General features: G+C 33.1%; 1 protein-coding gene across 2 annotated transcripts in view; it reads right to left on the bottom strand.

Moving 5' to 3' along the window:
* Positions 1 to 15210, bottom strand: part of LOC110024965 (spermidine synthase 1) — a 75580-nt gene that overhangs the window by 40138 nt on the left and 20232 nt on the right. For both annotated transcript variants that reach the window (XM_020725172.1, XM_020725174.1), the window contains 2 exons: positions 13495 to 13571; positions 13258 to 13380 (listed from right to left, as the gene is read on the bottom strand). In XM_020725172.1, coding sequence (XP_020580831.1) covers positions 13258 to 13380; positions 13495 to 13571 — 200 coding nt within the window. The remainder of the gene's footprint in view (positions 1 to 13257; positions 13381 to 13494; positions 13572 to 15210) is intronic.

Here is a 15210-nt window from a genome sequence, read left to right as displayed (position 1 = left end):
TTTCCTACAACAACTTCCTTAGTCAGCGCAGTTGCAGCTGCGCCAAACAAACCCTAAGACAATGTTCAACAAAATTGAAGAGCATGTCATTCTCTAACAAATGACACACTATTCTGAAAATTTCAGAGTTCTTAATGCAGTGATGGTAAAATGTAATATGCCCTAAAAAGCTTCTGACCCTTTAACGGATATGGGCGAGGGTATTTTTTATCACCTAAATTTTTGTTGGATCTACCTCCATTTCCTTCTAGGAAACTTTACACCCTAACACAATACTCCCAACCATCATGACTTGGCACTTCTCGTAGCTGCATTGAGTTTGTCTCATCACACCATTGTAATACTTTTGCAAGATTTGTCAAGACATCAATCAAAGGATGTGCCAAACACTGAGAAATTATCTTTAAAAATCTCAATTTCAGTCTCAATCAAGTCTGAGAAAATGATCATGCAATGTTGGAAAGTAGTTGAGACACTAATAGTCCGAAAGGCATCCTCTTAAATGTGAAGGTTCCGTAGGAACTAGTGAAAGTGGTTTTGCCCTGCCCTCTAGTGTTGTAGGAACCTGGTAGTATCCTAAGTAACCATCTAGAAAGCAAAAGAACGGGTGTCATGTCAATCGATCTAACATGGTAAAAAAAATAGTGGAAAATGGTCATTCCTAGTAGCTTTGTTCAGTTTTCTATAGTTAATGTAGATTCTATAGCTTACGACACTTTTAGTGGGTATCAACTCATTCCTTTCATGCTCCACTACGGTCACTTCGCCCTTTTTGGGTACATAATGATTTGGGATATTCCAAGAACTATCCGAGATAGGGTAAATAATATATGCATCTAACCACTTAATATCTCATTTTTTACTACCTACATCATCAAACTCAACCTCCTTTAGGTTCATGTGTTTCCTCCATCAGAATCTTATGCATGCATAAAAAATGTTTATTCATTCGATAGCAATAATGGTCAACACAAAGGCCCTTTTTAAATATCCTTAACACTCTCAATAGCTTTATTTCTTGTAGTTCACTCAACTCAGCAGAAAGTATGATAGAGAAAGCATAAGGTTCTCCTAAAAAGATATACTTGAGGTGACGGGGAAGAATTTTTAATTCCAACTCGAAAGCTTCTTTTATGGAAGACACTAAAGGCTTGGCATTGACATTGGTGTTTAAGAGCTCAAAATTATCTCGAAGAACTCTAGGGATCCCTTATAAGAGTAGAGCAGATTCCTCTTTATAACTCTCAATACAAGCTTCTACCATAGTTTGCTCTACTGAGTTCGATTTTGCAAATTCAAAAATTTGGCTACTAACCAACCCCTCCACCAAAACTACTCTATGACACTGATCATTGTTAGGGTCTTAGGAAAAATTCATTAGTGATAAGTTTCACTTTTCGTACATCAATCATTGCCCTTTCAGTAGTCAAAAAAAAGTGCAAACTACGATGGGAATTTCCTTATTTTCCACCATGTCTAAGACTACAAAATCAGCAGGGAAGAAAAATTTATCAATCTTAACCAGAACATCCTCTATTACCCCCTATGATAGTTCAAACATCAATGAGTTAATTGCATGATCAATGTAGTTAATTAAACTTCTCCAAATCCTAGTCTTTTGAAATTGAAAAGAGGCATGAGGTTGATGCAAGCCCCTAAGTTACAAAGAACATTTAAAAAAAATTTCTCTTATGGTGCAGAGAAGGAAAAGCTACATGTGTCCTTAAGTTTCTGTGGCAACTTCTTCTGCATGATGGCGCTACATTCCTTAGTCAAGATAACATGTTCAAAATCTCATAATTTTCTTTCTTGTTCGGAACATCCTTCATGAACTTCACAATGGGATTTCTGCAAATGAGTTTCTTGAGAACCTCTAGAAACCTAGAAAATTGTTTATATAATTTTTTTTGTTTTTGCACCCTTTGGGGAAAGGATAGTGGTGGTCACTCTTGTACCTTCTTAGGAGGCGAGTCGAGCTTTCTTGAGTCTTTGGTTGAGTCCTCACTCGATTTCTCAAGCTCGGGATCTAACTCTAAAAGACTACTCTCCTTCCAAGGGATGTCTTCCAACTCCTTCCCACTTCTAAGTCTAACAGTTTGCACTTGCACTTGCTCTTCAGGATTCACTTCAGTGTTACTAGAAAGCATCTCTTGAGGTTTATTACTGAAATAACTAGTTAACTGCCCAAATTGACTCTCGATATGTCTTATGGTTGTCGCTTGGTTTTGTAGTTGGTTCCCAATTTGTAACACTATCTCCTCCAAAGACGATTTACTCACCTTAAATTGAGAATTGGAAGTCAATCCCGATGAGTTGGTCTATCTCGGGTTATTATTGTCTCGTATGTTCCAATTTTCTATCGGGTTGAATGGGGAGTTCCACCACTGCTGGTTTCTTACACCTAAGTTATTATTGTTTCAATTAAAATTTAAGTGACTCTTCCATCCTGGGTTGCAGGAATTGGAAAACTAAGTTGTTGAACCTATTTCCCACGGCATTCAAGGTCTCTAGAGCAACAGTACAAGAATCTCTTGCTAGATCATAAGCTATCTCAGCACTCAGTATGGATCCTTGCACTGAATTCATGCCAAAGTTGTCTAACTTCCTAGAAATGGAAGTAACTTGTGAGGCTATGTGAGTCAAAACCTCTATCTCATGCATGTTAGCTACCTCTTTCGGGGCGACTCTCTCAAATGAACATTGGAAATTGTTCGTGGTCATTTTCTCAATCAATTCGTAGGCCTCCTCAGATGGTTTTGACATAAGGGATCCCCTAGCTGCAGCATTTATGATAGACCTTAAATATCTCACAACCCATTGTAAAAATTTCGGATTACAAGTCAATCAAGTAAGGCATGGTGTGGGAACTTAAGCAGTTCTTTGAATCCCTCCCAAGCTTAATAAATATACTCTTCATCTAACTGGGTGAAGAAAGTGATATCATTCCTAAGTTTGACAATTTTGAATGGAGAGAACTATTTTAACCAAAAATCTTTGAGCTAAGTTGTTCCAAGTAGAGATCGATTTTGGTGCTAAAGTGTTCAGTCACAATCAAGATCCTATGTTCTCCACTGCCTTAAAAGGATGACAAAACTCCTCTACATGAAAAGATATTTATCAGAAACTATAGACTGCATCGTCCCAAAGGACCCAAAAATCAGGTGTAAGAGAAATGTAGCCCTAGTAACAAATGGGGCTTATATACTACAGGACCATAGAAGGGGAGAGGCCTATGAGAGTCTCTAGCTTCTAATGAATAGGAGTCTTTAGAACAAAGAAAAAACCTATGGAGGGTTTAGACACACAACATGATCGCGCTAATCATTATGAAGCTTGAGGCTCTAAGTGCAAATGGCGGGATATCAACGGTGAACTGATAAATCCACTGAGTTCAACCACTAAAAGGGAATAAAGTCTAACCTCGTAGATGTGTCAAAGCGCCCTAAGCCAACTTAGTAGGATTGTACATCTTGGATCGTAGACAACTAAGGATGACTCAAGACAACATGTCTAATAAATGGAGATAGATCAATCTAAGGCAATCAAAAGGAGAATGTTTAAAGCTCAAGGCCATTGAGCCTAACGAGATTGGAAAACAACCTTAACACATGCACTAGATATTGAGTGAAACAAGGAAATCTAAACTAATCTAAAGGCACTGAGCTACATCAATGGTACACTATTAGTCTAGTGATCATAACCCCCAAAAAATTACTATTGGATGTGTGTGTCATAATAAAAGGAAACAAATATGTAATTGTTCTCTACTAGCCATACTTTAAATAAAACATAGGATATAGAGGACCAGAGTGTCAAGAAAATACCTAAATGTTGCCAACACTTGATATTTATGAAGCAATACGGTTAAAAAGATTATTAAAAAATTTAAATTATCAAGTAGAAAAATTTATCCATCATGAAGGAACCGAACACAGATTGCATTTCATATCAAAAATTTAAAATATGGGTTATATCAACTAAATTTTATTCTAACAAACTCTCAAATTAAAGATATCCTCAATGAGTTACTCATAATAAATTTTGACAATGTAATTAATAAAATAAGCATAATCAATATATAAAACCTAGCTTAAGAAAGTAATGAAATAATCCTAAATCTATGAACAACGAATTTCTAGCTATAGCAATTCAGCAATTCGTAAACAACAAACATCTAAAACCAAACTAGCAATCCATAGACAACATTCCATTTTAGGTTGATCTCATACAACAACAAGCCTTTATCCCAATACATGGGTCTGCTACATGAATCCTTTTTCTCCCTTGTGTCCTATTGAGTGTCATATTTACATTTAATTCTAATAAATTAAGATATTTTTTTTATATAAGCCCAAATCTTTTTAGGTATACCTCTACTCTTCTTAACATAAGTCAACTAAAACAACTACTCTTCTGATTGGGTCATTAGATGGCCCAAGTAAAATATGACCGAATCATTTAAGATGACTCTCTCTAATCTTGTCTGACACTAGAGCTACTCCAACCCTTTAACGAATATATTCATTTTGTATTTTATCTCTAAGTGTAAAGCCACTAATCCAGCTGAGCATTCTCATCTCAGCAGCATTTAATTAATTTTATGCTTCTCTTTTACAAGTCAACATTCAACACCATGAAGCATTGCAGATCTCACCATCATCTTATAAAGTTTTTCTTTCAAGTTTAAGCGGTACTTTTCTGTCACACAATAGGCCCGATGCATTCCTCCACTTCAACCACTCAGCTTGATGTCTACTAATAACATCCCCACTATATTACCATCACTTTGAACTGTAGGTTCGACATATCTAAAACGTTCACTCCTTTTACAGACTTGATCACCCATTGTTACAACCCTATCACTAGATCTACTACTAGTAAAATTTCATTCCATGAATTAAATTTTAGATCTATTCAAACTAGACCATAAACACTCCAAAATTGACTTCCATAATTCAATTTTTTCCTAAACTATATCTCTAGTCTTATCCACAAAAAGGATATAATCAGCAAAGCATGCACTAGGGTACATTCATAACTAAATATACAGGCTTAAAGTCGATCGTTAATGTAATCCAACAGAAATAAAGAAATGCTTGGTCAATCTTCCTTGTGTTCTCACACAAGTAATAACTCTATTATACATATATTTAATGAATCGAATATAAGCAATACCAACGCCTTTTATTCCTAGAACTCTCCAAAGTACTTCTCTTAGAATGTTATCAAAAGCATTTTCCAATTGAACAAAAATCATATGTAGAACCTCCTTACTCTTTTTCTACTTCTCCATCAAACCTCTTACTAAATGTATAGCTTCCATAGTAAATTTGCTCGACATCAATCCAAACTTCTTTTAAGAAATTTTGTATGATGTCATACCCTATGTTCAATTAATATCCCATAACTTTAATATATGAAACATTAACTCAATGATTTGCACACTCTTGTGCATCCCCTTTATTCATAAAAATAGGAACCATTGGCCTCTTTATCCACTAAAGAATCTTTTTTTTTTTTTTTGAAATAATATTAAAAAGATTAGTAAGCCTAAAAATTTTCAGATCTCCTTAACACAATTTCTATTGGAATACTATTATAACCTATTACTCTTTCACACTTCATTTTCCTTCAAGTCTCATAACTTTCACTTTACTAATGTGGGTAGAAATAAAGAATTTGGTTATTATTTACAACATTAAGATCACAAAATGTCAATCGTGTAGTCACAATCATCATTAAAAATTTTACCAATATATCTCACCCACATATGTTAAATATTCTCATCTAAGAAACACTTTTTTAATTTTCATCCTTAATACACTATAATTGAACTAAATCTTTATTTTTTTTTTAATCTCATTATTTAGCTAGTTTATACATATAACTTTCACAGTCTTTAATATCTAATTTATTGTAAAGATCACTAAATCAGAATTCTTAACATCACAAATTGTTCTTTTAAACTCCCTACAAAATGCCTTATATTTTTTTCAATTCTCCAAGATTTTACATCTAAACCAATTTTTATAACGAAATTTCTTATTGTTATATTGTTTGCACATTATTATTCCACCATCAACTATTTTTATTCATAAGAGTTTTTCTTTTTGATTCTCCAAGCACAACCCAAGCACATTTGATTCTCCAAGCACAACTTTTACAACTTACTTGATAGTACTCATGACTTTAAGGTGATCTCATGAGAGAGAAAAATAATTCTTGTGTTCCCTTCTAATCCTATTCATGTTATGTAGTTAATTCTAATTCCATAACTAAAAACTACTTTCTAATTTAGCTCTTTCTTATATTATTATATTATCACCATGTCAAAAAACACTTGAACAAAATTTGATCATAAAATCACTTTTTTTTTACTCTCCCCTCTTATTATTCTAGTTTTCAAGCTATCGTTCTGCAAGTATCCAATAAAACATAAGAACAAGCCCCAAGTCTTAGGATTTTGTCATCTAGAACTTATTTAGCTGATCTCTAATTCCTTAAAAGATATAGGTTGAATGATAAAAACTAAAGAGCAAAAGAACTAAGAAGTTATACTATGAGAAGATTTCAAGTACTTCAAAGCTGCATCCAGTTCAAGTGAAAATGAAAGATGAACAAAATGAACAGTAGAAATTATTTTGTTTGATTTTTTCTACAAAGAATTACTTGCTACACGTCACACTACATATACTATACTGACTAGCAATCCAGACATCAAATAGAAAAAGGGCATATGAATTGCTCTAAACTAAATTAAGAAAATGTTCAACTCCTTTATTCTTTCTTACCCTAAATGTCACCCCCATTGAAAATCTCTAAGCCACTTAACGCCTAGCTTGGCTTGAAATTTTCTGACTGGCAATCACTTCGGCAGATCATTTCCTCCATCTCATGGTCCCTAGCACTAGTTACTTTCTTTATGCATGAATTTATATGTATTGATGAGTTTATTCATTTAAATATTGAATGAATGTAGCTTTTGCTTTAATAATGTTATTATTTTAGTTTTAATGAAGATATTAAATTATCTTGTTTGCAATGTTCATTGCTTTAATGAGTCAGGGAACATGGAGAATGAAAGCTTAGAGGAATCATCTCAACCTCATACAGATGGAAAGCAAAATCTTGTTACTGAAATTGCAGATGAGAATGCTAGTGAGAATGAGAGAATAAATGTGATACGAATAGCAATGGTGAGGGGGTGATGATGGTAAAGGGAGAGCAATGTTAACGAACTGGATGTTGAGATTGAACATGATAATTTAATTGAGAAACAAAAAGGAAGAGAATATCAAAAGAATGAAAGAGTTTAAGAAAATAATTTTTCCCGATGGTCAGAGAAAAGGGGAATGTAATCATTCCAAAAAAAAACCTTGTTATAGGAAGAATCAATGCAACAGCATGATTTATAAAACACTTAAGACAGTATGTAGACAGGATTCTTGCCTTTAGGAAATAAAAAATATTATATTTTCAACCGGTTCACCGTGAAGAAGCTAAGCAGTGCCCAGTCAAGCTTTAAAAAAAGTATCTTAACAAAATTTAAATATAATCATAATAAAGTAAGAGAGATGATTGAGCATTATATATCGATTAATGAAAAATCTATCTCAATTATTGAGGATTTGGCTTTAATTTAATTTTGAAATCAGTGTCCTCATATTTTATGACATATTCAAGAACAACTACTTGTAGTGATGTTATGTCCGAGAAGAAGAGGAAGCTAAGATACATATTACAAAATATCAACAGAATAAGTTTTGCAATAGATTTATGAAAATCAAAGAGCCGGAGGATATCATAAGGGGATGTTACTGTACATTATTGCAACGCCCAAAATATGAGAACCAGGTAAAGTTCAGCAAATTTTAAAAGTACCCCAAATTTTGCACCCTTCTGAATTAAACGGAATTTTTTTTATAAAATTATATGCATGTAATCAATTAATTCGATATAAAACACTATATATTAATTATATTTGGATTGAGAGATAAAACTCTAAAGTTATAAGTATAATTAAATTAATTTAAACCTTGATTAATCATAATATTCTCCCTAATCTGCATGATTACTGCTCCAAACCGTCTTTCACTTGATTTTTAATGTTGGTTTCGATCGCATGTTCTCGAAAGCCTTCAAATTTACCTCTCTTGATTTCTTCTCTCTATCTTAATTTCGGCTCGGTAGAAGGATCTGCAAACCTTCACTGTAGCAAAATTGAGAGAGGCACACATAGCGGCCAAGCGAATTAGGCAACCCGTCAAATGCCGCGTGCGACATTTCAGACTTCGGGAATGAAAAAGAAAGATCAAAATCTCATTTTAGCATTATTCTAGACATTCATTTTGTTTCTCTTACTTTCGCGTTGACGTTTACCTTGATTTTGTGCATTTATTCGTTTATGGTAGCCGTCGGAAGCGTTAAACTTGTGTCGAGAGGGTCGAACTTGGTTTGCGAGCTTCCATAAATATTTTAACACAAAATCAGCGAAGTGGAAGTGAGGATTGAGGTGTTAGTAAGAAAAGGGAAGAAGTTTAGGCAGATCGGAGAATGGTAAGGTTATGCCGAGAAGCCCGTTTGAGTGTTGGTATTTAAGGCGTTTTTTGGGTTAATGTGTGTTATAAGCAAAATTTTATGAAACCCTGTGTTGCCTACAAACCCCCGTGTTGTTTATACGAAACTGTGAGCTCGAAACGAGCATCAGGAAACTCGTCTTAGGGCTATCGCATCAAGTCAGATGAAATAATCTTATCCTAAATTAAAAAAAAATAATATTTAATAGGTTTTCATGTGATTCCATATTTGACACTGATATATTTAGAATTTTCTATATATTGTGGATGAACATTGAATGTATGAATGCAAGTTGATTTCTTCATACGATACATATGATATTATTATGCTAGGATCATGCTATGACACGTATGATTGTTTATGATATCGTTTACATGTATTCATTTGTTATGATTCATACATGTGACGTATTAAATGTCTATGAATGTGCGCTACTGGTATTATGCTTTAAGAAATGTCACAAGAAATATTATGAAAAAACTATTACATGAGTGCTTGTAAATACGCTATACAGAATGTGGTATTCCCGACTTTTGGTGTTCAGGCGACAACAAAACACTGGAAATAGTTATGATCAGAGGGCGACAGAGCGTAGGGAATCGTTGGTATCAAGAGGACTATTGATAACTTTTATGTTGAGGAGGATAAATCTTTATTGATAGTTTATATAACCTTTGAAGCAAGGTGACGATCCATGATATGAGAGGACATATAAATAGATGAGGCTTATACATTTACAAGAGACATTACTATTCTATGATGAAATTGATATGATAATGCTGCTATGATGATACTACTATAATGACATTGTTATGATTACATTGCTATGAACATGCTTACGATTATATGATTATGATTATACATGCTTTACACAACAGTCTTGATTTCTGCACTAATTATTTTCTTTTCATGTTTAATAAGTTTTCAGCATGTTGTGACTTGTGTTTAGACATATACAGTTTCATATGAACAAGCACGTTGTTTCTTTTACGTATATAAAATCTTATGTTTTTTCTTGATTATTTCGTTAAGCTCGTTGTTGTCCACTCTACGATGTTGCCTTTCAGGAAGAGACAAGGAATATTGAGGCGAGTAGTAGGTGTGTTTTTTTTCTATATACTGTAAAGTTTTTTTTCTTTATACTGTATTTTGGGTACGTATTTTATTTATTATTAGATTTAGCAGCTCTGCATAGTTTATATGTTCTGATGATATAATTTTCTACATTTTCGAGTATGAATTTGAATGAATTATGAAATGTAATGTATCGTGTATGTTTGTGGCGATTTAGTTAGACAAGTTCATCACCCACTAGATCCTGATTATGTGTGTTAGAACAAGTGTTGGTGAGAATTTAGTTAGGACAAATTGTCCACATTTGTCACACATCATTCAACCCTTACAAGAGGATCAATTAGGGTGTAACAATTATATTGCTTCAAATTGAAGATAATAAAAAAATGATCTTAGTTTTATTCATCACCACTGTTTTAAATTGCTGACATATTTTATAAAGCTCTTGTTTATTGAAAAATTGAAAACAGGGTATTCATGATATATATAGATGATGCCTCAAATAATGATAGAGTAATCAAACTGTTAAAGGAAAGCTATAGAGTGAAAAAAAAAATTGGGGGTAGACTCTTCCATATTCATTATTGTGCACACATTATAAAATCAATGGATAACGATGGGATTAAATGTATCGAATATGTGGTTAATATGATTCGGGACTCAGTAAGCTTTGTAAATTCCTCTAAAAGTTAGATTGTTGAGGATTGCAGGTGTAATTCAACAACTACAATTGCCTTACAAGAAAAATAGTGATGAATTGTTCTATAAGATCGAACTCTATTGCATTACAATTAAGAGAAGCAATCCTTTCATATGGAAAATGTGATATTATATATGTGAATCCAATAAGGACGAGTGGAATATCATGCAAAAGGTTTGTAATGTTTTTGGTTTCTTCAATGAAAGAACTAAGATAATTCCACGAACTGAGTATCCAACCTCCAAATTGTTCCTTTCACAAAATTGCAGAATAAAGAATGTATTAAATGAAGAATCAATTTCATCTAATTCTTTCATTAAGACGATGGCAAAATTGAAAGAAAAATTCAGCAAGTATTTGAGTGAATGTAATCTGCTCATGGGTTTTGACGCAATCATGAATCCTAGAATGAAGTTTGCAGAGATCATATTTGCATATCATAAGATCTATAGTAGTGATGAAAATATGAGGAATGTATCACTCATTCCAAATTTGATACATGAGCTTTATGAAGAGTATGCTACTTATGTTGAGCTTTTAATGGAAATGCATATTAATACCATAGATGCATGCATATTTTAGTATGAATGTAACATCATAGATATCATATTTATACCAAATAGTATAATTACTTTAGAGTCAACATTTAATGCAGAAGAAGAAGTTGTTAATACATATAACTAAATTTAGTGTGAAAACCGATCAAATTGGATTCGTTCTCATCACAAACTGAAAAGAAAAATCAAGATATTACATATATTTATTTCTTTATAATTCATAACAATATATAGTCCAATCATAATAATAATATCATGTGATCTTCTATTATTTTATAAGAAGAAGATGATGACAAAGAGATGGAGATCACTTTACCAACAAGATGGAAGGAAACATAGAACTCTTACGAAAAACAGATTAGTAATTCTATTTCTTTTAATTTATAATGATTTACTAGACTTAACTATGATTGTTTTTTTTTTTTTTTCAGGATCCAAAAAATAGAGTTTCTATGTTGCTCTTCTATAACTATTTATTTGTATACTTTTTGAAAAGAGATATTTATTTCTCATCATGATTTATTCTTTTTTAAAAATTTTGATAAAAAAAATAATAATATTCTTATCTTAGGTTTGTGTCACTCTTACAATTTGTTTTCACTGTTGCTAAAAATATCAAATTTTGATGACAACGGTGTATACAATAATTAGGTCAATGAACTTTTGTATTACTAGAGATATAAGAAATTTTATGATCTATTTGACTTCATGTTGGTTTTAGTGTACTTTATTATTGTTTATAATGTACTTTCTCGTTGGTTTTAATGCACTTTGTATTTGGAGATATGAAATATTTTGTTGGTCAAAATCTCTAATTTAACATTTAATTTTATATTGCTTGTATGTTCTACTTCTCGTTAATTCTACTGTCACAAGTCATGACAAATGAGTATTAGTATCGTTGATTAATTTCAATTTCTTCTTTTCTCTATGATTGTAAGCTTCAAATTTTACAATGTTGGTGCCTATTGTTGAATTTTTTTGTTGTAGGATGTCAATTTTACATCAGCATAAATTATACTTCTTGTGGATTTTAATTTCACAAATCATAAATAAATCAGTATTTAGTCTCTTTGTTAGATGTAAATTTCTTCTTGTCTTCATGCTTGCAAGCTGCAAAATTCATAATATTGATCATAATTGTTGATTTTTTTTTTGTATTTAATGTCAAGTAACTTCACTAGCCTAATATATATTTTTAAAAGCCAAAATTTATTGTTACAGGTTCTACAAAAATTACGATTAAAAGCATATATATTAGCCTCAAAATATTCTAAAATTTATGAAATCACCATATGCAATTGAGTTCATAAATGAGCCAAGCTCGAGCTTCCTAGCCAAGCTCAAGTACACGTGTCGAGCTCAAGACAAACGTTTGTCTCTCGAGTCAAGCGCGAGCTTGAGGCAGCATATACTAAGCAAGCTGAGCTCAATTTAGCTCCGACCCGAGCTCAACTCTACTCGTTTACACACCAAGTTTGGACAATAGCACATGGACACCTCTCAAATTGATGTTTAGCAAGATGGGGGGGAATGTAACAAAATCCGCATCCTTTTTAAAGCCTTACATACAACATTAAGCAGCCTTTCAGTTTGCTATAAATGGGCAACAAAATAAAGTGGGAGTTGCTAAGTATATTTTGTTCATTTTATTGCATTAACATTGCAACGGATTTCAGAAGAAAATAAAATGTGAAGTAACTTCATTAACTTCACTTTGAACAAGCACAGAAAAGTTGTTTTGTATGTAAATGTTATATGTTACATCTTTTAGATAAAATATTCACCCAAAAAAGCACCCCGAGAAAAGGCATTGACATCAAGATCTCGATATTGACTCCACTAAGCACTTTGAGGGGGCACCAAGTGGCAGAGTCATCAAGTACCTAGTTTATCAAAACCCACCCAAATAGTCTTATTTATTTAAAATACGAAAAAAACATTGGAATACTCCTCGTCTTAATTAAAGATTCAAACAAATTACAGATGAAAATACTAACATTTAAAAAAAAAAATTAGAGATGCTTTCAATTAATTAAGTTGTTTTGCCTTCGAATTTTTTTGCGGTTGATTAAAGAAATATTACTGCTCAAAACCCCAATATAACAAAAAATATTATAATAATTTCATTTTTTTTCTATAGGGTTTTCAGCGTGCGACAGCCCAACACTTCCCTGCAGGTCTTTGCCATTAACTCGAAAATTTCATCCACAGTTTCAATTCCCAAAACTTTCTCTATAGAGGTTTCTTCCATCTTCTCTTTTTAGTTTGTGAGTTTGAACATTAACAAGATCATAGGTGCTCACATATGCATGTATTATGAAGTCCCAAAATCATAGGGAAAGTCACCTTTTTAGGATTCTGGATGGAACTCAAAGGAAGGTGTGTGATCATCTCTTGATATGCACACTCATCTCTTTGAGTAACTTGAATGACTCCATCAAGGACTAGAACCTTTCCATAAGTAGCCGACTGAATTCAAGATAAGACGAACATATGACATTCAGATCAAACTGACTTAGGAGAGATATGTGCAACGTGTAATTAATGAAACAAATAGTAAATTGGAATTTGTGCCAAATTTACCTGGAACACCATCACATCTTGATACTCAGATTTTCCTTGATACAATATCTTCTCTATCTTCAAAGAGTGAGCCTCGCCTAAAAGAAGATTTAGATTTGATAAAAAAGGAAAAACAAGGAAAGACTCGATGGTTCGGCGAAAAAAACAGTAGTAAAATATTCTAATCTATGCTAAAAAGGGCCAAAATATCTCACATTCAGAAAAGAAAGCGAGATTCTCCATAAAGCCAAAAAACAGTTGATATCCTGGCATACACACACTGCCAGTTATCGACCGCTAGTGAAAATGAGTTTGAAGATAGGTAAAAAGAGTACCATCAGCAGCAGCAGGAAATTTATCAAAGTAACAACAGTACCATGGTCATTCATGGAATTAAGAAGACTTGCTGGCAGATCAACAACATGATCAATCAGCTTTATAAAAACTAAAGTACTGATAAAGTAGCTTTCTGCTTGGGGAAATATCTCAGTTGAAAGGCACAGTATCTAAGCACAGTCAGTAGCATTTAAGCAAATTTATTTTAAGAAAAAAAAAAGTAAACTTTCTAAAGTGTGGAAGCAGCTAGTCGTTGCAAGTTATCACCCACTTAGAAACTTAAGTTTGTCATTAAGACCAATATATCACTTGAATCTTTCAACTTAACTTGCAAAAATAAAGTACATCTTTACGTTTTTTCAAAACCTGGTCATGTGGACCTAAATTTGAGATATAAAATGACAAAAGAATTTGAATAAAAGAGTCCTGAGAGAGCTCTGAATACCAGAAAAAAAAGATGATAACATTTGTTACTGGCCATCATAGCATCTAAATCACAAATCAGTACAGGACTAGAAACCAAAAAGGGTGAGGCTCTGACAAGAACCAAAACCCGTCCTCAACTTCCAACTATCTCAAACAAAGCCCGGGTAGTGTGAATTTGGAATGAAATGGGACAGAAGAGGAGAGATGATACTCGGTGTTGAAGGGTGGAGAAGGATAAAATGGTTCGATGTAATCCCAAACTCAACCCAAAAAATGGTTTAGAGTGAGTACAGCAAAGTAGAGGTGCTGAGAAAGAAGTTAGCCAACTACCTCCCTATCCATGCACATTGTGCAAAGCACAAAAGAGAAGGAAATGGATGGGGTTGATCTCTAGCTGAATCAAGCACTAATTGCAACCACACAAACAGGGAAGGCTTGAAAGAGAGAGAGAGAGAGAGAGAGAGAGAGAGAGAGAGAGAGAGAGAGAGAGAGAGAGAGAGAGAGAGAGAGAGAGAGAGAGAGAGAGAGAGAGAGACAAGGTACCATTAACTACCCCAAATGCAAATGGCACAAGTCTTAACAAAGAAAAATCGAGAAAAGTGAGAGGCAACTTGAGGTTGGGCAGGGAAATGAGATAGACTAAAAGGGGATGCATTTGGTGGGGCTTGGGGGTGATAAGAAAAGGAGGGAGGGAAAGTTGGAGTCGTTGGTCAAGGCAATCAAAAGTACAGCTAGAGTTGTTGAAAGAAAGCAAAACTTAAAATAGCTCGAAATTTGTCTCAAGTTAATGTCAAGTTTTACTAGACTTGCTCAAATATAATTCAAGCAAATTCAAAATGAATGTTTATATAAATTATATAATATTCATTGTATGACAATATATTTACATTAGAAACGGTTTGTGTGACAATATCAATATATACACACACATATGTAAATAAATATATATACAAACACACACATAGAGGCATATAT

This window comes from Phalaenopsis equestris, unplaced genomic scaffold (genome assembly GCF_001263595.1).
Source record: "Phalaenopsis equestris unplaced genomic scaffold, ASM126359v1 Scaffold000286, whole genome shotgun sequence".
Taxonomy (NCBI): domain Eukaryota; kingdom Viridiplantae; phylum Streptophyta; class Magnoliopsida; order Asparagales; family Orchidaceae; genus Phalaenopsis; species Phalaenopsis equestris.
This window is presented reverse-complemented; position numbering and strand designations above follow the sequence as displayed.